Source organism: Balaenoptera musculus, chromosome 1, assembly GCF_009873245.2.
Source record: "Balaenoptera musculus isolate JJ_BM4_2016_0621 chromosome 1, mBalMus1.pri.v3, whole genome shotgun sequence".
In the NCBI taxonomy this organism is placed as follows: Eukaryota; Metazoa; Chordata; class Mammalia; order Artiodactyla; family Balaenopteridae; genus Balaenoptera; species Balaenoptera musculus.
Genome location: NC_045785.1, coordinates 38,821,227 through 38,842,661, shown reverse-complemented (window position 1 = coordinate 38,842,661; position 21,435 = coordinate 38,821,227). Strand labels below are relative to the sequence as shown.

General features: G+C 44.6%; 1 protein-coding gene across 1 annotated transcript; it reads right to left on the bottom strand.

The window, feature by feature from the left end:
* LOC118890111 (cytochrome P450 4A7-like) lies at positions 1-3,960 on the bottom strand. Its single transcript, XM_036842449.1, has 3 exons — positions 3,642-3,960; positions 3,422-3,498; positions 1-1,019 (listed from the first exon to the last, which is right to left on the bottom strand). Exons 1-3 carry the CDS (start codon positions 3,804-3,806, stop codon positions 851-853), a joined length of 411 nt encoding a protein of 136 aa, XP_036698344.1. The 5' UTR covers positions 3,807-3,960; the 3' UTR covers positions 1-850.
* Positions 3,961-21,435: the final 17,475 nt, after the last annotated feature.

The window sequence follows — 21,435 nt, the reverse complement described above, 5'->3', positions numbered from 1 at the left end:
TCCATATGACATTGTGAATTTATCCAGGGAGTGGAAAAGAGGGGAAGCCAGGTGAGTGACAAATGGGCAGACCCATAAGACACGGGAGTGATCGGGGGCCCAAGGCGATGGTAGTCACACAGGACTTAGCAGCTACAGTAACGGCTGCCCAGGGTGTCGGTGTCCTAATCCCCGGAACTCAGAGCAAGCCTGTTTTATCTGAGTGGGCCTGTGTAATCACAAAGGGCCTTATGAAAGAGAAGGCGATGTGAAGACAGAAGCAGGGGAACATTTGAAGAAGCTGATGGATTTGAATATGGAGGAGGGCCCAGGAGCCAAGGTATGCAAGGATTGCAGCTCTAGATGTGGGAAAAGGCAAAGAGAGGGGTCCTCTCCTAGATCCCTGCACAGGGGTCCCTGCCAACATCTTGGCTGTGTCCAGGGAAACCCACTTCCAACTTCTGACTCCAGAGTTGTCAGAGAATAACTCTGTGTTGTTTGAAGTCCCTAAGCCTGTGGTCAATTGTTTTATCAGCAAAAGGAAGTGAATTCAGGGACAGACAGGCCGGCAGAAGGGGAGAAAGACAAGGAGAGAGTAGACAGACTGGAGGAGGGCAGGCGTTCAGGATTTAGGTGGACAGTCAGAGACACGGGTAGATCAGAGACAGATGGAGAGATAAGCAGATAGGGAGCCTGGAGAAAGGTGAGAGGAGGAGGGCAGAACGTCTGATGGGCAGGAGGCAGGAGATGAGGTAAGCCGGCAGGTGGGCAGATAGAAGCAGGAAGTGGGCACAGAGGCAAGGACGGGAGAGAGTGACAGCGAGACAGGATGGCAGGGGCCCTCAGAGCTCGTCCTTGTCCCCAACAAGGATTACAGGAGCTTCCTGAGCTGCAAGTGGATCCCGTTCTTGGACTTCAGCACAACTCTTGGAATGGGAACAGGGACCCTGGAGGGATCCGGTGCCAGCTCAAAGCGAAGCAAGGTCAGGGCCACGGCCACCTTCATCTCATTCATGGCAAACTGCTTCCCGATGCAGTTCCTGGGTCAGGGAGGGAGAAGGAAGTGAGCAGAGGCTTCTAACCCCTGCCGGGCACAGGGCATTCCGGGCTCTCCTCCACGTGGCCCAGCCCCGATCCCTTCCTTACGGGTCACACTGAACGTGCCGCCCAAGCCTCGGTCCACGCTCTCCCCCTGACCTTTGCAAAGCCCACCTCTCTCCAGGACTAGCTCCTAACTCCTACTTCTGCTCTCAGCAGGAGCAAGTCCTGTTGGGGAGGGTCGGTGCTCTGAGCCACAGGGTCAAGTCACGTGAATCAGTAAATGTGAATTAGTACTTTGTTCACTCGTCCACAGGCAGTTTCTGGTTTCAGGCCAGGCCGGGGCACTGCAGGGGGGTGTGGCACACTCTCGGGCCCTCAGCACCCATGGCAGACAAGCAGGGGCCCCAGTCCCCAGACAGGACAGGACAGAGTTGTGTAAGGAAGTCAGGATGGCAACAGGGAGGCTTCTTGGAGGGACCACGGGTTAGCGACCCTCAACCTGCTGGACCACTTGCTTCCCAGTTAATGCTCCGGCCTCCTGTCTCCCCCAGCCCCTCAGTCAACCCGGCCCTGGAGCCTTCCCATTCTGCTCCAGCAAGGCCCCTCCTCCCATCCCGTGGGCTCCTCACTGGCCTTTTCAGTCTCCTTGTCTCCCCTCTCTCTACTGAAGCCCAGGCAGCTCGGGGCCTGCTGTGCCCTCCATCACAGGGAGGACACGTCGCAGGGCCACAGCTGGCGTCACAGCCCTCTCTGGGCTGCTCCTCACTCACCTCACACCTGTCCAGCTCCTCTTCTTCACTCAGCTCCTGTTGAGGTCCCCTCCCCCTGCCTCTGCCGGCCACCTGCTCAAGACTCAGTCTAGTGACCGCCTGGCCTCCCGCCTCTGCCTCCTGCACCTCTTTCTCCCCCATCCCCAAGCAGCTTTAGTGTTAACTCAAGGACACATCACCGCCCCGTGACCAGGACAGTGCCAGAAACATGGAACGTTCCACAATCTGCTCAGTGAATGAGTGAATGAGTGAAAGAGTGGATGAATGCATGATGTCTGTCTTGTAAGGCAAACGTACTGACCACTACACTATGGAAACGTCGCATGTCTGTCTTAAATAGTGGTAGTTGTTTCTTAACTGTGAACTCTTGGAACAAGGAAAATTCCTTTCATCTCTGTGTTCCCATCTGGTAATACAGGACTTGGCACACAGAGGTAAGATTAATAAATAGCTTTCTATTTGAACAAAGTTAATTGAATTGAAAAAAAAAGGGACTGGAGTAAAATTAAATATTAATTCTGACCTAGGAATTGAGTTGCCAGGTACCCCCCATCCTCTAGTGGCAGCCGCATGACCTGCAGCCAATGTCTACAAGGAAGAACAGGTCCATGGCAGAAAACAAGTCCTAGAGCAAATTCTGGAAGAATGTTTGCGTGAAGCCTGTTCTGTGAAGGTTGATTCACCAACTGAAAACTTCACGGAAGTATAGACTCAGAAAAATCTTGTATTACTAAGTAGTCCCAAAGTTATGGAAGTTACTCTTTCAGGGAAGGATCTGTATGTAGCCTTTGAAGATTTTCATAGCCGTCATTGTGGAGTGTATCATCCAGCTTAGCATCTATTTCAGGTGTGCTTTATATTTTACATGCCAGGAACTTCTCAAATGCATGTGTCAGATACAAAACAATGAGTTTTTTATTATCAAAAGCACTTGGTTGTCCTTCATTATATTCCTTTTCGCCAATGAGAAACTCTGGACTCTCAGACTATGGTATATAACCTCCGTTATATATAAAGACTTATGGTAACTAGAAAAGGTGTCTTGTTTATATTAATACACAGTCACGACTTTGTTGGGGTCGACTACAGAAATAGAGAACACACACAAGGCTGTGTAACTTTCTTCACACGGCAACTGTAAATGATCACATACATGGCTTGAACCATCAGGACAAGGAAGGCAGCTGGAAATCCAAACCCATTTAAACATGACTGGTACAGTTAGATGCTGGTTGTTGAATTAAGTAGAAAAGGCAGTGGGCTGGACTAGGAATGTGTGAAGAGGGAAAACCACCTTCTACGATGACTGAAAATTGCAGAAACCAAACATCTGAAGTTTACCTTTCATGGAAAATTCTAACGCTGAAAAATCATACTCCTAAAGCAAGGAAAACCCTGGAATACTTTGGAGCGGCCACGGCCATGGAAATGTGGCTGGTCGTTGAGGAAGTCAGGAGGTCAAGGTCACTGTGGCGTGCCCTGAAGGCCTTCATGTATATGGGGACACACGCCTCCTTCCCAAAACGCCAACATACAGGGACATAACTGCATACACCACACATGAATGTTGACAGTCACACACAGCAGGTAGCACCATGACACCCAGATGCCCCAGGTACAGAAGGCCTCACCTGGATCCTCCTGAGAAGGGCAGGAAAGCATGGCTGTGTCGAGCAGAACCTGGTGCAAACCGGGATGGGTCAAACACCTGCAGAGAGAGCACCGGGGCCAGGGCAGGTGGGGTCAAATTCCTTGCGCCAATCTACCAGGGGACAAGAATCCCCGAGGGAGAGCAGGGGAGGTGCTGGTCTGGAGAGAGCATCCCATCCCCTCCTCCCATGGTCATCATACCTCTGGGTTCAGCCACACCTTTGGGTTGTGGTGAAGCCCATAAAAGGAGAGGGAGAGTGGGATTCCTGTGGGGCAAGGAGGAGAGAGAGAAGACTGATGGTACCCGTGGCAGCAGGGGCAATGTGCACAAAAGGTCTGGGAGCCACTATGAGAGCCACCCTCCATCACTCTGAATGAAATGGTGCTCTTGCAAGACAGGTGGGCTGGAGGTGACAAAGCACATGAGCACAGATTAGGAGTAGGTAACCATGGCCCAGGACTGAGAAGGAAAAGAATTGGAGACTTACTATTAGGATCACCTCACGTGAAAACTCACATTTATCAGGTGCCATCATGAGCCCTTGGGGAATGTGCATTAACTCATCTAGTCCTCGCAGCAGCCCTCAAGGAAGGCACTCCTATCCCCACATGCAGATGAGGCACCTGAGCCTCCTAGAGGTTAAGGCACGTGTCTGTGATCCCACAGAGAAGAGGTGGCAGGGCTAGGATTCAGACCCACTGGGCAGTGAGGCTTTGGGTAGCTTCCAACCATGGCAGGGCTCTCACACCTGAGCATCAGCTGCTCTCTGCCATCCACCTGAGGGCTCCCCAGAGACTGGACCATCTGACCCATGACAACGGACTCCCTGAGCTCCCTCATTTACTTAGACCCCATATGGAAAGAACCACATCTCCCCTTGCTTATTTCTGCTTTTCTCTTAAGCCTTCACGTCTCAAGGTATTAGAATTTTAGGGCTCCATTACAATACCACATTCAGGAGCTAGCATTTGCTTATTGAGCTTTCGTTGGTTCAAGTTTGGTGTCAGGCATTTTACAAAACATCCAAACTGCAGAATAAATATTAATTATCTTGAAGCGGAAACAACCGACAGAGCACCCCGGAGCTGGAAAGCACATGTGTATTTTTTATCTTCCATGTGGTCTTGCTTAGGTTAGTGGGTGTGGTGAAGTTCATACCTGCAGGTAAGGAGCGTCCATCAAGGAAGGTGATGAGTTTGCTCAGATCTCTGCCGATGACTGGCACTGGTGGATAGAGTTGCAGTGCCTTCTTGATGCACATGGTGGTGTAGGGCATCTGGTCCAGTTGGTCTCTGAAAAGAAGCCCATCTGAGGGGGGGCAGGGCCGGACAACCAGGAGTTCTCCACTCGCTGAAGGGGCAAGGTGTATCCACTAGCTATCTATTTTACATTTGGTAGTGTGTATATGTCCATGTCCATGCCACTCTCTCACTTCATCCCAGCTTACCTTTCTCCCTCCCCGTATCCTCAAGTCCATTCTCTAGTACGTCTGTGTCTTTATTCCCATCTTGCCCCTAGGTTCTTCATGACTATTTTTTTTTTTTAGATTCCATATATATGTGTTAGCATACGGTATTTGTTTTTCTCTTTCTGACTTACTTCACTCTGTATGACAGACTCTAGGTCCATCCACCTCACTCCAAATAACTCAATTGCATTTCCTTTTTATGGCTGAGTAATATTCCATTGTATATATGTGCCACATCTTCTTTATCCATTCATCTGTCGATGGACACTTAGGTTGCTTCCATGTCCTGGCTATTGTAAATAGAGCTGCAATGAACATTGTGGTACATGACTCTTTTTGAATTATGGTTTTCTCAGGGTATATGCTCAGTAGTGGGATTGCTGGGTCGTATGGTAGTTCTATTTTTAGATTTTTAAGGAACCTCCATACTGTTCTCCATACTGGCTGTATCAATTTACATTACCGCCAACAGTGTATGAGGGTTCCCTTTTCTCCACACCCTCTCCAGCATTTATTGTTTGTAGATTTTTTGATGATGGCCATTCTGACTGGTGTGAGATGATATCGCATTGTAGTTTTGGTTTTTTTTTAAATAAATTAATTAATTTATTTATTTTTGGCTGTGTTGGGTCTTCTTTTCTGTGCGAGGGCTTTCTCTAGTTGCGGCGAGCGGGGGCCACTCTTCATCGCGGTGTGCGGGCCTCTCACTATCACGGCCTCTCTTGTTGCGGAGCACAGGCTCCAGACGCGCAGGCTCAGTAGCTGTGGCTCACGGGCCTAGTTGCTCTGCGGCATGTGCGATCCTCCCAGACCAGGACTCGAACCCGTGTCCCCTGCATTGGCAGGCAGATTCTCAACCACTGCACCACCAGGGAAGCCCGCATTGTAGTTTTGATATGCATTTCTCTAATGATTAATGATGTTGAGCATTCTTTGCCATGTGTTTGTTGGCAATCTGTGTATCTTCTTTGGAGAAATGTCTATTTAGGTCTTCTTCCCATTTTTGGATTGGGTTGTTTGTTTTCTTGATATTGAGCTGCATGAGCCGCTTATAAATTTTGGAGATTAATCCTTTGTCCACATCTGACACTTTAATAAGAAGAGTTCATGTTAATAAAGAGTTCTTGTTACCTCTTATTCTTTAGACCTGAAAAAACACTTTAAAGCGTTGTTGGGACTTCCCTGGTGGCACAGTGGTTAAGAATCCGCCTGCCAATGCAGGGGACACGGGTTTGAGCTCTGGACCGGGAAGATCCCACATGCCGCGGAGCAACTAAGCCCGTGCGCCACAACTACTGAGCCTGCGGTCTAGATCTCGCGAGTCACAACTTCTGAGCCCACATGCCACAACTACTGAAGCCCACGCTCCTAGAGCCTGTGCTCCGCAACAAGAGAAGCCACTGCAATGAGAAGCCCACGCACCGCATCAAAGAGTAGCCCCCGCTCACCTCAACTAGAGAAAGCCCGCATGCAGAAATGAAGACCCAACGCAGCCAAAAATAATTTATTTTAAAAAAAGTGTTGTTGCTACTATCATTAATACTTTTAATAATAATAATACTATCGGCTGCCTTCCCTTCCTGATGCTTGTCAGCTGGCAGTCCATGTCAAGCCACCTCCCACTTGCCTCCCATCCCTGACTCTCTTAAGCTGGCTTGTGGGCTGTAAGGATGGCTGGTAGAGGGTCAGGTATTGATGGCTGAACTGCCAGTCTCTTCTGGAATTTCACAGACCCACAGGCACGTACCCAAGAGGGAAGATTTGCTCCAGCTGGGATGTGGGTTTTGCTCTACCTGATCTCCCCAGGATCACCTTCATGTAGTCAGAGTCAGAGATCACAGGGCTAACCTTGCTCTCCCCTGGTCAGTGAGGACAGACACATGGGAATTTCTCTATCCTCTTCAGCGGTTGTTGCTGTTTCTGTTCCTTTGGAACTATAACGAAGTAACAAAATAAAAAAAACCTTGTTTTAAGGTCAAGTGCTTGGGGTGGGGGTGAATGTTTGGACAGGCATGGGGAGATTGTTCAGAAACTATCCGCAGAGATCAAAGATTAGCACTGATGAGCTGGGCTCTGATCCAGATTCTTGATATCTCTCCAGAACTTAGCCTAAGATCGGATTCTGTCTCCTTATTTGTTTCTCACTCAGAATTGCCATTATAAGTTTACACATAGTTCATGCTTGATAAATGTTCAGGGATTAACTCCATGGTGTATAAAACATTTTCATAGACTTCTGTAATGCTCAAGACAAACCTGTATAAGGGAGGGATTATTACTTGATCCATCTCACTGAAGAATGAGGCAACCCATATCAAAGGATATGCCCAGGTGAGATGCATCTAAAGCCGAACCTGTTGACTCCAAGGCGTCCTTCCCTAGGGTTCCCAAGGCTCCCTGGGTGCCTCTATTATCAGGTTTCAACTCAATGTTCTAATTGTGGGGCACCGTGTTGACAAGCTTACTTTTCATATCTGTCATCCCTGTGTTCTTAGAGCCAACATAGAGCATGGTTCATAGGGATTGAGCCTCCTTACTTTTAAAAGAATCAATAATGTTCATGAAGAAGGAATGAGTACATGCAGGAGCGTGAAGGAATGAGTACATGCAGGAGTGTGAATGAATGAGTTTTGATTAAAATTGTTGTTGCAAGTGACAGATAGAATCAGAGCTAAAGGAAGAGAGAGGAAAAGGACGAAAAGAAAGCTGGGGGCCCAGGGGCAGGGGGCAGCCAGGCTGTGGAAGGGCAGAACCAGGGACTGAAGGGCTGCCAGAACTGTGTCTCCCATTCTTTCTCTCTGTACGTCCATGCATTCATCTCTCAGCAAGTGTTTATGGAGGCTCCACCTCTTACAGGCACTTTTCTAGAAGCTGGAGATACAGTTATGAACAAACAGATACAGTCCCTGTCCTTGTGCAGCTGGGTCCAGGCAGTGGAGGAGGGAACGTCTACCCTTCTGGGGTTGGCACCTCACCATTCTGCCACCATCATGTCTGAGTGGCACTGCTGAATCCTATTCCAAGTATCTGATTCTAATCTCACGACAAAGGCGTCCACCTGCTACAATCAACTGTGGCTGGGGGTGAATAGGGTTTTCGAAGACCCACCCTTTGTGAGGGAAAAGATCTCAGAGCAGACATCCAAAATGTTTCCACTACAGTGAATGTCAAATACATGAATGAGTAGATGGTTAGAAGGACTCATTCATTTATCTGGTAACTGTATTGAGTACTTACTTTGGGTCAATTGCCATCCTAGGAGCTAGAGATTCAGCAGTGAACAACAAAACTCCCTGCTATTGTGGAGCTCCTGTTCTAGTGGGGGTGTGGGCGGGGCTGACAGTCCTGCCCTGAACTGAGACGTGTCCTGCTTGAATTCATTCTGGGGGTGCTCTGTGTTCCCAGGTCACGTCCATCACTGGGACTGCCCTGCTCTGTTGATGCAGTGCAGGGACTGACTGGTGGGAACCTCTTACCACCCCAGCTGTGTTACCTAGTTTTCTTGGATCGCCTCTTGTTGGCCCAGAGGACCTGGGGGTCTCTGTTTCCGCACAGGAGCATGCCTCCTTTCTGATTGCTTGGTGCCCAAGCCAGCCAGCTGCCTGCAAATCCTTCTTCATTGGCACTGCCTCTGTTCTACCCAATTATGTATGGCATTCTAATTCCTGACTCTGCCAATATTAGAGGTGTTGAAAGAAATCTCAGTATTATAAGAGCTAGAAATATTTGGTTGTGATTGCTATATTAGGCCAGTAGAAATTGAGAGATTAAGCACCATGAGTAATATAATTTATGTAAGAGAAATTATCTACTTATTGAATCTATATATTCTCTGATGGCCATCAGTGTAATAGAAACATCACTGGAGGTGTTTTAGTGGTTCCATTGGTCAACTCTTAAATCAGAAAAGTGACAACTGCATCAAAAAAAGACCACAATTTCTCAAAATCAAAATAATCTGGAAATCGAATACAACAATTTGCATGAACAAACTGGGCTTTGGCTGACTCTCTGTGGCTGATTCTAATAGTTGCCACCTTAGTTCCACTCTGCTGATAATTGCTCGGCCTCCTTCCCTTGAGAAAAGACTGGTTCTCACTGTGTGCCCTCACCCCCTGCATCCCCCCAGGGCTGAGTGCTGGCTCACTCAGTGGGTAGGCACTGCCCTTCCCCAGTCTGCAAGCTGTTCCTTTCTCTTCGTCCTCTCTCACTCCACACACTGGGCGGAGCATCTCTCCAGGTCAGGCTCTGTGCTGGGTACTGGGATACAGGAAGGGGATGATATCTCAGCCCCAGGAAGCTTGCAGTACGGGGTATGAGGGAAGAGAGCCCAGAGATGAACAGACCCTATTTAATGGCACAAGTCAAACGTCAGTACCCTTTGCTTAGAGGCCATCCTTGAGGCCTGATTGATCAGTTTGCCTGGGAATATCACAGTTTTAAGTACTCAGAGGCCTGCATTCCACCAAACCGAGCCAGTTGGCCCCCCCTGGCTGACATAACCTCCCACCCAGCAGGTGGGTCTCTTTTCCTGTCACGTGACACCTTCTTAGATTACTGTCTGTCATCTCCATGGACTGTGAACCCACAGGGCAGCATCCATCAGACTGACGTCTGTGCTCCCAGGCAAGCTCAGGGCCAGGCAGAGAGGGTGGGATTGAGGGATGGGGCAGGGAAGCATCTAGAAGCCTGTTCTATGAGAACAGCTGAAGCTGCTCAGCCTGGAGACGGGGCAGACTCAGGAAGGAACAGCCACTGTCCTCAAAGTGCAGGGCTGCTAGGACAGCCTGCAGATCTACCTAAGGAGGAGCGTCTGACAGACCTGAGGACACCAGCACAGGGTCCTGGGAGGGAGTGAGCTCCTTGGACTGGGATGAGGAGCCAAGACCTGAGAGGTACGCTGGGTTTTCCCCAGGAACCATGTGCTTGTTACACAACAAGACTTTGTCCTGTGGACTTGCTGACCATAACCATGCTCTGAGAGCCCTGGCCCTCCCTGCCCTCCCACTCCTCCCGTCCCACCCCTTCCTACCTCCTGGTTGTGCCCGTGGCTAATTAGAAGCCCTTCAAGAACATTTTTATAATCACATTGGAGAGATAGGTTTTGCAATATCAATAGCATAATCATTTCTCCATTCAAATACATGAGAATTTCAAGATTAAGTTTTATCCTTAATCTTAATTATGATATTTTCCTACTAATAGGTTTACTTCGAACTGCAACCAGAAAATGTGCTCAACTGGGACTACATCCCTCACTTCCATCATCCATAGAGGGTCCACCAGTTTCAGTCCTACTTCACTGAAGTACTACAGTTGTAGCAGGAGCAGTTTTACTAATTCCTTTTTATCCTATGTTAGAAAATAATTATACAATTAAATATTTTATACTCTGCTTAGGAGCCTTTAATACATCGTTTATGGCAATCTGTTCTTAAACGAAAAATGGTATTTTAAAAATTGTTCCTTTCTTCTGATAAAACTTTAGCTATGTTCACGAAGAAAAAAAAGAGGATATGTTACAACTGATACCATAGAAATACAAAGGAACATAAGACTACTATGAATAATTAAATGCCAACAAATTTGCTAACTTAGAAGAAATGGATAAATTTCTAGAAACATACAACCTACCAAGACTGAATCATGAAGAAAATAGAAAATCTGAACTGGCTGATTACTAGTGAGGAGATTGAATCAGTAATCAAAAACCTTTAACAAACAAAAGTCTAGGACCAGACAGCTTCACTGGTGAATTCTATCAAACATTTGAAGAAGAATTATTACCAATCCTTTTCAAACTCTTCCCAAAACAGAAGAAGCGAGAACACTTCCAAACTCATTTTACAAGGCCAGCATTACCCTGATATCAAATGCAGACAAGGAGACCACAAGAAAAGAAAATTACAGGCCAATATCTCTGATGAACATAGATACAAAAATCTTCAACAAAATATTAGCAAACTGAATTCAATAATAATTTAAAACGTGGAAGCACAGAAGACCCTAAATAGCAAAAGCAATCTTGAGAAAAACAGAACAAATCTGGAGGTATCATGCTCCCAGACTTCAGACTATACTATACAGTTATAGTAATCAAAACAATAAAGTATTGTTGTAAAAACAGACACATAGATCACTGGAACAGAATAGAGATCCCAGAAATAAACCCACATGTATATGGTTAGTTAATTTATGACAAAGGAGCCAGGAATATACAATGGGAAAAGGACAGTTTCTTTAATAAGTGGTGAAAATTCAGAATGAAGTGGAAGCATGGAGGGAAATGCTTATAGTCTTAGAGAATACACATTTCATCATAACAGAATGTTGGTAGAAATATAAACATTTAAGGCATTTCTGATGATGGCTCAGAAGGAAATGAGGAACATGTTATTGGAAACTAGAGAAAAGCAAACTTGTTATATAGTGGCAGGAAATTTAGCCGAATTATATGCTACAGTTGTGTGGAAAGCAGGACTTCTACGAAAACACCTTGGATATTTAGCTGACAAGATTTCCAAGCAAAATGTTGAAAATATGGCCTGGTTTCTTCTTGCTGCTTATAATAAGAAGTGAGAATAAAGAAATAAATTGAGGGAAGAACTGTTAAACAAAAGGAAACTAGTTCTTTATGATCTAGGAAGTTGCCAGCCTATCCAGAATGCAAAAATTATGCTAAAATGAAGAAAATCACTCTTAGGAAATCATGTCATGCAGAGAAGTCCAAGGGTGTCCTTTGCTTGTTCTGAAGAGGTCAGAGTGTGACTCATAGATTCTCTCAAGAAACTCAGAAGGCAGGAATAGAGGTGGGATTATTCAGAAAAGACCTTTGGAGGATCTTCCTGTCTAATGGTATGAATCCCTGTGACATACAGGGGAGATCCACAAGATTTATGAGAATGTTTTGTTAGCTGAGCTAGCTTGTACTGAAAGGGATCAAGAGAGGACAAAATGAAGGAAGGCTGCTGGACTCCAAATTCTACAGGAAAGAAACAAGGTAACAAAACTACTCAGCTGCAAATATGTGCTATCCTTCAAGAGAAAGGGAGAATGACTCCAAGACAAAACCTTAATGTCAGAGGGTACAATCATGAGCTCAGAAGATGGAACCTCAAGCTACAAAGGATTATTCCCAGGCCTGAAATATAATGACATTTGCCCTGCTGAATTTTGAAATTGCTACAAACCAGAGACTCCTTTCTTCTCTTGTCTTCCTTATGGAATAGGCATGTCTATAACTCTTATACCGGGCTTTGTCCCCAATTTACTTTGGGAACAGATAAATTGTTTTTTACTTTCACAGGGCCAGATATTTAGGGGAATTTTGTTCAAGGATGGCTTATACCCAGGGTCTCACCCATACCAAAGTGAGGTGATTTAGGTAATTAGACTGAGACTTTTGAGCCGATGATATTTCCATGAGACTTTGGACTTGAGTTGATGCTATAAAGGATTGAGGTTTTGGGGATTATAGGATGGAGTAAATGTATTTTGCAAGTGGAATGGACATGAATCTTTGGGAGACAGAGGGCAGACATTGGTAGGCTGAATAATGACACCCAAAGATATCAGATTCTAAATCTAGGACCCTAAATCTAAATTTATTTTCCAATAAATATTACCTTATTGGAAAAAATGGTCTGGGAAAATGTGATTACATTCAGAATTTTGAGACTGGGAGATTGTCCTGGATTATCAAGGTGGCTCCCAGATTAAATCATTTGTACCCCGATAAGAGGGAGGCAGAGGTAGTTGTAACACACATGGGAGATGATCATGCGAAGACAGAGTGAAAAGAGATTTGAAGATGCTGACTTTGAAGAATGGAGATATGTGGCCATAAGCCAAAGAATTCCAGCAGCCACCAGAAGCTGGAAAAGAAAGGGAATGAATTCACCCTAGAGATTCCAGAGAGAGTGTGACCCTGCCAATATCTTGATTTTGGCTCAGGGATACTGATTTCACACTATGGCCCCAAGGATGTTGACATATTAAATTTATATTGTTTTAAGCCACCAAGTTTCTGGTAAATTGCTACAGTTGCCCCAGGAGACTAATATAGGTAGGATAGTAATCCTTTCTCTGAATACTTCATAAAATTATTCATTCAGTCAGTCATTAATTCACCCAAAAAAATACTATTTTTTGAGTTCACAGTTTAGTGCCTATAGGCAGAGAAATAAATTAGTACAATAAAATATGATAAAGGATTTCCTGAAGGAATGAATAGTAGGTGTAGGCAACCTAGGGAAAGAGATAATTAAAAGATAAAGGGTCTTACTAGCTGAATGGACACAAAAACAAGACCCATATATATGCTGTCTACAAGAGACCCACTTCATAACTAAGGACACATACAGACTGAAAGTGAGGGGATGGAAAAAGATATTCCATGCAAATGGAAATCAAAAGAAAGCTGGAGTAGCAATTATCATATCAGACAAAATAGACTTTAAAATAAAGACTATTACAAGAGACAAAGAAGGACACTACATAATGATCAAGGGATCAATCCAAGAAGAAGATATATTGTAAATATTTATGCACCCAACATAGAAGCACCTCAATACATAAGGCAAATGTTAACAGCCATAAAAGGGGAAATTGACAGTAACACAATAATAGGAGGGGACTTTAACACCCCACTTTCACCAATGGACAGATCATCCAAAATGAATATAAATAAGGAAACACAAGCTTTAAATGACACATTAGACAAGATGGACTTAATTGATATTTATAGGACATTCCATCCAAAAACAACAGAATACACTTCCTTCTCAAATGTTCATGGAACATTCTCCAGGACAGATCATATCTTGGGTCAAAATTCAAGCCTTGGAAAATTTAAGAAAATTGAAATCATATCAAGTATCTTTTCTGACCACAATGCTATGAGACTAGATATCAATTACAGGAAAAAATCTGTAAAAAATACAAACACATGGAGGCTAAACACTACACTACTAAATAACCAAGACATCACTGAAGAAATCAAAGAGGAAATCAAAAAATACCTAGAAACAAATGACAATGAAAACACGACAACCCAAAACCTATGGGATGCAGCAAAAGCAGCTCCAAGAGGGAAGTTTATAGCAATACAATCCTACCTCAAGAAACAAGAAACATCTCAAATAAACAACCTAACCTTACACCTAAAGCAATTAGAGAAAGAAGAACAAAAAAACTCCAAAGTTAGTAGAACTAAAGAAATCATAAAGATCAGATCAGAAATAAATGAAAAAGAAATGAAGGAAATGATAGCAAAGATCAATAAAACTAAAAGCTGGTTCTTTGAGAAGATAAACAAAATTGATAAACCATTAGCCAGGTTCAACACACAAAAAAAGGGAGAAGACTCAAATCAATAGAATTAGAAATGAAAAAAGAGAAGTAACAACTGACACTGCAGAAATACAAAGCATCATGAGAGATTACTACAAGCAACTCTATGCCAATAAAATGGACAACCTGGAAAAAATGGACAAATTCTTAGAAAAGCACAACCTTCCAAGACTGAACCAGGAAGAAATAGAAAATATGAACAGATCAATCACAAACACCGAAATTGAAACTGTGAGTAAAAATCTTCCAACAAACAAAAGTCCAGGACCAGATAGCTTCACAGGCAAATTCTATCAGACATTTAGAGAAGAGCTAACACCTATCCTTCTCAAACTCTTCCAAAATATAGCAAAGGGAGGAACACTCCCAAACTCATTCTACGAGGCCACCATCGCCCTGATACCAAAACCAGACAAAGATGTCACAAAAAAAGAAAACTACAGGCCAATATCACTGATGAACACAGATGCAAAAATCCTCAACAAAATACTAGCAACCAGAATCCAACAGCATATTAAAAGGATCATACACCATGATCAAGTTGGGTTTATCCTAGGAATGCAAGGATTCTTCAAAATATGCAAATCAATCAATGTGATACACCATATTAACAAATTGAAGGAGAAAAACCATATGATCATCTCAATAGATGCAGGACAATCTTTTGACAAAATTCAACACGCATTTATGATAAAAACCCTCCAGAAAGTAGGCATAGAGGGAACTTACCTCAGCATAATAAAGGCCATATATGACAAACCCACAGCCAACATTGTTCTCAATGGTGAAAAACTGAAACCATTTCCACTAAGATCAGGAATAAGACAAGGTTGCCCATTCTCACCACTATTATTCAACATAGTTTTGGAAGTTTTAGCCACAGCAATCAGAGAAGAAAAAGAAATAAAAGGAAGCCAAATTGGAAAGGAAGAAGTAAAAGTGTCACTGTTTGCAGATGACATGATACTATACATAGAGAATCCTAAAGATGCTACCAGAAAACTACTAGAGCTAATCAATGAATTTGGTAAAGTAGCAGGATACAAAATTAATGCACAGAAATCCTTTGCATTCCTATACACTAATGATGAAAAACCTGAAAGAGAAATTAAGGAAACACTCCCATATATCACGAATAAAATACCTAGGAATAAACCTACCTAAGAAGACAAAAGACCTGTATGCAGAAAACTATAAGACACTGATGAAAGGAATTAAAGATGATACAAACAGATGGAGATATACACCATGTTCTTGTATTAGAAGATTCAACATTGTGAAAATGACTATACTACCCAAAGCAATCTACAGATTCAATGCAATCCCTATCAAACTACCACTGGCATTTTTCACAGAACTAGAACAAAACATTTCACAATTTGTATGGAAACACAAAAGGCCCAGAATAGCCAAAGCAAACTTGAGAAAGAAAAACGGAGCAGGAGGAATCAGGCTCTCTGTTTTCAGATTATACTACAAAGCTACAGTAATCAAGACAGTATTGTACTGGCACAAAAACAGAAATATAGATCAATGGAACAGGATAGAAAACCCAGAGAAAAATCCACGCACATATGGTCACCTTATCTTTGATAAAGGAGGCAAGAATATACAATGGAGAGAAGACAACCTCTTCAACAAGTGGTGCTGGGAAAACTGGACAGCTACATGTAAAACAATGAAATTAGAACACTCCCTAGCACCATACACAAAAATAAACTCAAAATGGATTAAAGACCTAAATGTAAGGCCAGACACTATAAAACTTAGAGGAAAGCAGGTAGAACATTCTATGACATAAATCACAGCAAGATCTTTTTTGACTCACCTCCTAGAGAAATGGAAATAAAAACAAAAATAAACAAATGGCACCTGATGAAACTTAAAAGCTTTTACACAGCAAAGGAAACCATAAACAAGATGAAAAGACAACCCTCAGAATGGGAGAAAATATTTGCAAATGAAGAAACTGACAAAAGATTAATCTCCAAAATATACAAGCAGTTCATGCAGCTCAATATCAAAAAAACAAACAATCCAGTTAAAAAATGGGCAAAAGACCTAAATAGACATTTCTCTAAAGAAGATATACAGATTGCCAACAAACATATGAAAGGATGTTCAACATCACTAATCATTAGAGGAATGCAAATCAAAACTACAATGAGGTATCACCTCAAACAGGTCAGAATGGCCATCATCAAAAATTCTACAAACAATAAATGCTGGAGAGGGTGTGGATAATAGGGAACCTTCTTGCACTATTGGTGGGAATGTAAATTGATACAGCCACTATGGAGAACAGTATGGAAGTTCCTTAAAAAACGAAAAATAGAACTACCATACGACCCAGGAATCCCACTACTGGGCATATACCTTGAGAAAACCATATTCAGAAAGAGTCATGTGCCACAATGTTCATTGCAGCACTATTTACAATAGCCAGGACATGGAAGGAACCTAAGTGTCCATCAACAGAGGAATGGATAAAGAAGATGTGGCACATATATACAATGGAATATTACTCAACCATAAAAAGAAACAAAATTGAGTTATTTGTAGTGAGGTGGATGGACCTAGACATTGTCATACAGAGTGAAGTAAGTCAGAAAGAGAAAAACAAATACTGTATGCTAACACATATATATGGAATCTAAAAAAAAACGTAAAGAAAATGGTTCTGAAGAACCTAGGGGCAAGACAGGAATAAAGACGCAGACATAGAGAATGGACTTGAGGACACAGCGAGAGGGAAGGGTAAGCTGGGACGAAGTGAGAGAGTGGCATGGACATATATACACTACCAAATGTAAAACAGATAGCTAGTGGGAAGCAGCAGCATAGCACAGGGAGATCAGGTTGGTGCTTGTGTCCACCTAGAGGGGTGGGATAGGGAGGGTGGGAGGGAGACAGAAGAGGGAAGAGATACGGGGATATATGTATATGTATAGCTGATTCACTTTGTCATACAGCAGAAACTAACACACCATTGTAAAGCAATTATAATCCAGTAAAGATGTTAAAAATACATAAATAAATAAATAAATAATATAAAAATAAAGGTCAAGGCTTTTCCCAGTTTTGTGGGTAATAAAAAAATTAAATATAAAAATAAAATAAAGAGGTCTTGGAGGATGGATAGGAGAATACCAGTTGGCAACGCTAGAAAAATTTTAATGTATTAGCAAATCCATGGATATCATCCATCAAAAAGCCAGGGATGAGGACACCATCTTCAACCCAACACTTCTCTCACTTTCCTCATGATTATCTCCTTCAAGGTCATATCCAAGACCCAAAACACAGAAAGTAAAAAAACTATGCATTTCAGGAAGAATTCCTTGGAAGGCATCCTCCAAGGGGCCCCATTTCCTACAGACCTGCTCTTCCACCTATTTACCTCTTACTTCCAGCACCCTCTTCCTTTGCCCGTCCTCGTGACAGCTGATTCATTACACAACCCATGAGGCCAGAGTTCTTTTCTTTCTCCCCTAAATCCTGGGCTGGGTCCAAACTCCAGGGCATGTGACCACTTACATTTATTCCTCTCCACTTTCCCCAGCTCTGTGGTTGCTCTCCATCCCCCTCTGGGCCCCCCTCCTCCCCCCACCCCCCACAGGGACTCTTGGACTCTGACTCTTTCCCTTACTTGGCTCAGCACCAGCTTTTTGCCCACAGCATAGGGGCAGTAAGGGAAAGACCTTTGAAGTAGGACAGCCTGGGTTTGAATTCTGGTTGTACCTCTTTCTTTCCCTCCCTCAGTCCTCGGCTTCTTCTATATAGTTGGGCTCACAATGCTCGGTAATAGTGAACACTAGTGAGCACTTCCTATGTTCTAGGCACTGAGCAAAGCCCAGTATATGGTTTCTCCCACAACAACCCTACAAAACTGATTTTTTTAAAAAAAATCCCCATACTTTAGAGGAGAAAACTAAGGCACAAAGAGGTTAGCTGCTTGCTCAGGGTCACTCTCTTGGTAAGAAGTAGAGCCAGGATTCAAACCCAGGGAGTCTAGCTCCAGAGACTTTGCTGTTAACCATGAACGTAGAGAGATGACCAGTGGGTCGAGCCTCTGTTCCATACATGAGAGCCCCCTAATTTTCCACGGGCGTTTCATGCTTGATCTGTTTTCCAGTGTTTCCACGTAGCAGGAGAGTGCTTCAGGTTATCAACTCCATGTACTGGTATAAATGCAAGCCTCACTATCCAGGGCTGCTTTTGTGAGAAAGGGTTAGGCAAGCCATGTGCTTAGATGGAGCAGTCATGGAAAATGATGTTTATGGAGACTTTTCAATGAGCTTATAACAAAGTGATCAAAGCAGACTGTACAACTCTCTGTAGCGTATGAGCTAAACTCAAAAAAACTGTGTCATCTGTGGTCAATATTTATTAACCAGTAAATATTTTTCCCATTCATTTGGTACCCACACAACCCAACCAAGGACTCCTTAAAGGTTGTCACTCGGCGTTCTGTGTCCTTATACTTTCTATAGCCTGGACCAGAGGACTGTGCCTACTGATGATGCCCAATAAATACTTACTGATTTGATGAACAGATGAAGGAGGGACAAGCACAGCTTTGCACTGGTTAGATCATCATCTTCAACAGACTAGGGTCAGTTTTGGGTGTCATATTTTTAAAAGGAAATTAATATTTTCATTCCAGGATGCTTCCTGATTCAGTTTATAGGCAACAGAAAGGCAGAAGAGGGGAGGTAGTCATTTCCCAAGGCAGCAGCTTGAAGCGATTACTGCTGTGGGGAGATCACTCCAGGCACTTGTTTTCTGTGTTTGAAAAAGTTGGGTTTGATGCTGATGCAATTTATCATATCTTGATTACTTTTACTCTCCTACAAAGACTGCAACTTCCAGGCAAAAGTTTTTTAAACCTAAATATTTGCTTGCTTTCCCCGTCCAGTGCAAGGCACAGAACTATTCTGTTTGTTTTCACCTGGGTCAATCTATATCATCACTTTTTACCTGGAACGAGATACAGAAGTGATTCTGAGAAAGTGAGGTATCTTACTCCGTACCCTGCACGACGCAGGCAGTATAAGAAGGAAAGGGTTAAAACTGTCTCCTCAAAGTTTGCATAGTGCTTATACTTTCCAAAGCACAATCACAATGACTCTTCAATTTACCGGGTGTTATTAACCTTGGTTTATGGACAAGAAAACAGGGCCAGGGATGTCAGTTGACTTTTCAAGGCACAAAGCAAGTAAGTGTCAGAGTTAAGACCATCACCTCAAATTTCTAACTCCAGGTTTGCTAATACATGACTCTCACTCATTTTGTAGCTACTTGCTTTGTGCTGGCATGGTGCCAAGTGCTTTCTCTATGATGTCCCTTCATCCTTTCAATACTCTGTCCTAGAGCACACACCACCCTCCGGACAATCTCTCCAACCTTATCTCAGGCCACTGTCCCACCTAGTGGCAGCTCCTGGGAGACACCATACTCTTTCCTACTCCAGACTCTGTGCTTGCTGTTCCCTCTACCCGGAATGCTCTTCCGTTACTCTTCACACAGTCAGCTCCTTATTATCCTTCCGGTTTGACCTTGAATGTCCTTTCCAGCAAGAGCCCATCCTGGGTCACTCTATCTAAGCAGGGTCTCCCCTTAATCTCTCTCCCAGTGCTGTGTTTATTTCCTTCTTAGTACTCACTACTTTCTGCAATCTTTTTACTTTGTTGTTTACTTGTTTATTATCAGTCTTCCCCCCATAGAAGGAAAGGGCAGGATCATGTTTCTCTCATTCCCCTGAGACAGGGCTCTGCACATAGCAGGTCCTCAATAAAAATGTGTTGCATGACATAACGGGGCTGGAATCAAGGTGGTCTCTGTATTGAACAAGAAGCTGGAATTCTCTTCCTAATGAAAACCTTTGACGCTGAAAAGAAATCTCTTTCTGGCTACAGTGGAGATAGGGGGTTGGTGGCAGGCACCAGATGGAAGTAGGTTGGCCACTTTGGGGTTGCTGTGCTCACCCAAAGGCAATAAGAAGGCGGCTTGGACTTAGAGCAGTGGCTATGGGGCTGGAGAGGGGACTGAGCCCAGAGATGTGTAGGACACGGTGACTGGGTGGGAGAGGGGGCGCAGGAGGAGGGAGGGGCGCTCCCTGGGCCTTCCTGGGCAGCCTCTTCTCTTCCCCGCTGGCCTGGCTGGTGACGCTGGGTTCCCGAGTGGCCTGGCCTTCTGTTGCCATTTCAGATCCAGCAGATGGGGAGTCTGGACAAGGTGGTGTCCCTACACCCACCCAGTCTGGTTGGGACAGTTCCTTGGCTTCCTGAACATCTATGACCGTGACTACACCAAAGCTGTGTACAGTCGAGGAGGTGAGGGCTCCTGGGAGAAGGTGGAGCTTCCTGATAGCAAAGGAATGATGTGGGGAGGGGTCCTGGGCCTGTGTCCTAAGTCTAGGCAGCTGAAGTCCCCATTTCCGGAGGTTTCCCACCGGAAATCCCCAGTCCCCGCTTGACCCAAGCTTCTCTTTCTCCTGCAGACCCTAAGGCCCCAGATGTGTTTGACTTCTTCCTCCAGTGGATTGGTGAGTGGGCACCTGCCTTTTCTGCCCTTGGTGCTGGGTGAGCAGGCGCCTTCCCTGTCCGGACCTCCCTGCCCAGTGCCCACTCTGGTAGTTGTTCCATCCACTGGACCACCCGGCCCCCAACTGCCTATGCTAAGCTCAGCTGCTCAGTAGGAAATGCGGGAGGAAGCAGGAGAGGTCCAGGCTGCCAGGGACGTGGGTCTCAGGCACCTTCTCCTGCCACAGTGTCTCTTCCCTAGAGAGGCAGGGCAAAGGCTCTGGACAATGCGTCCCTGTGAGGAACAACTTCCTGGAGGAGGTGGCACTAGAGGTGATCCAGGAGATTTTATTGGTGGCGCTGGCTGGGGCCAGGGCCTGAGGAAAGGAGTGGTGGCAGGACCCAGGCTGGTGTCACCAGAGGCTGCGAGGCTGGGTGGCTGGAAGGCAGAGCTGGGTTGGGATGCGAGGCTGGGCAGGGAGGACGGGGGTGGGGTTGGGTGGGTTGGCTGTGCTTGGCCCCTGGCTGCCAGGGGTGTGGCAGGATTGTGTGACTTGACCGGCCCACCCTCTCCCACCCCTTCCCCAGGGAGAGGCTTGCTGGTCCTCCAGGGGCCCAAGTGGTTTCAGCATCACAAGCTGCTCACACCTG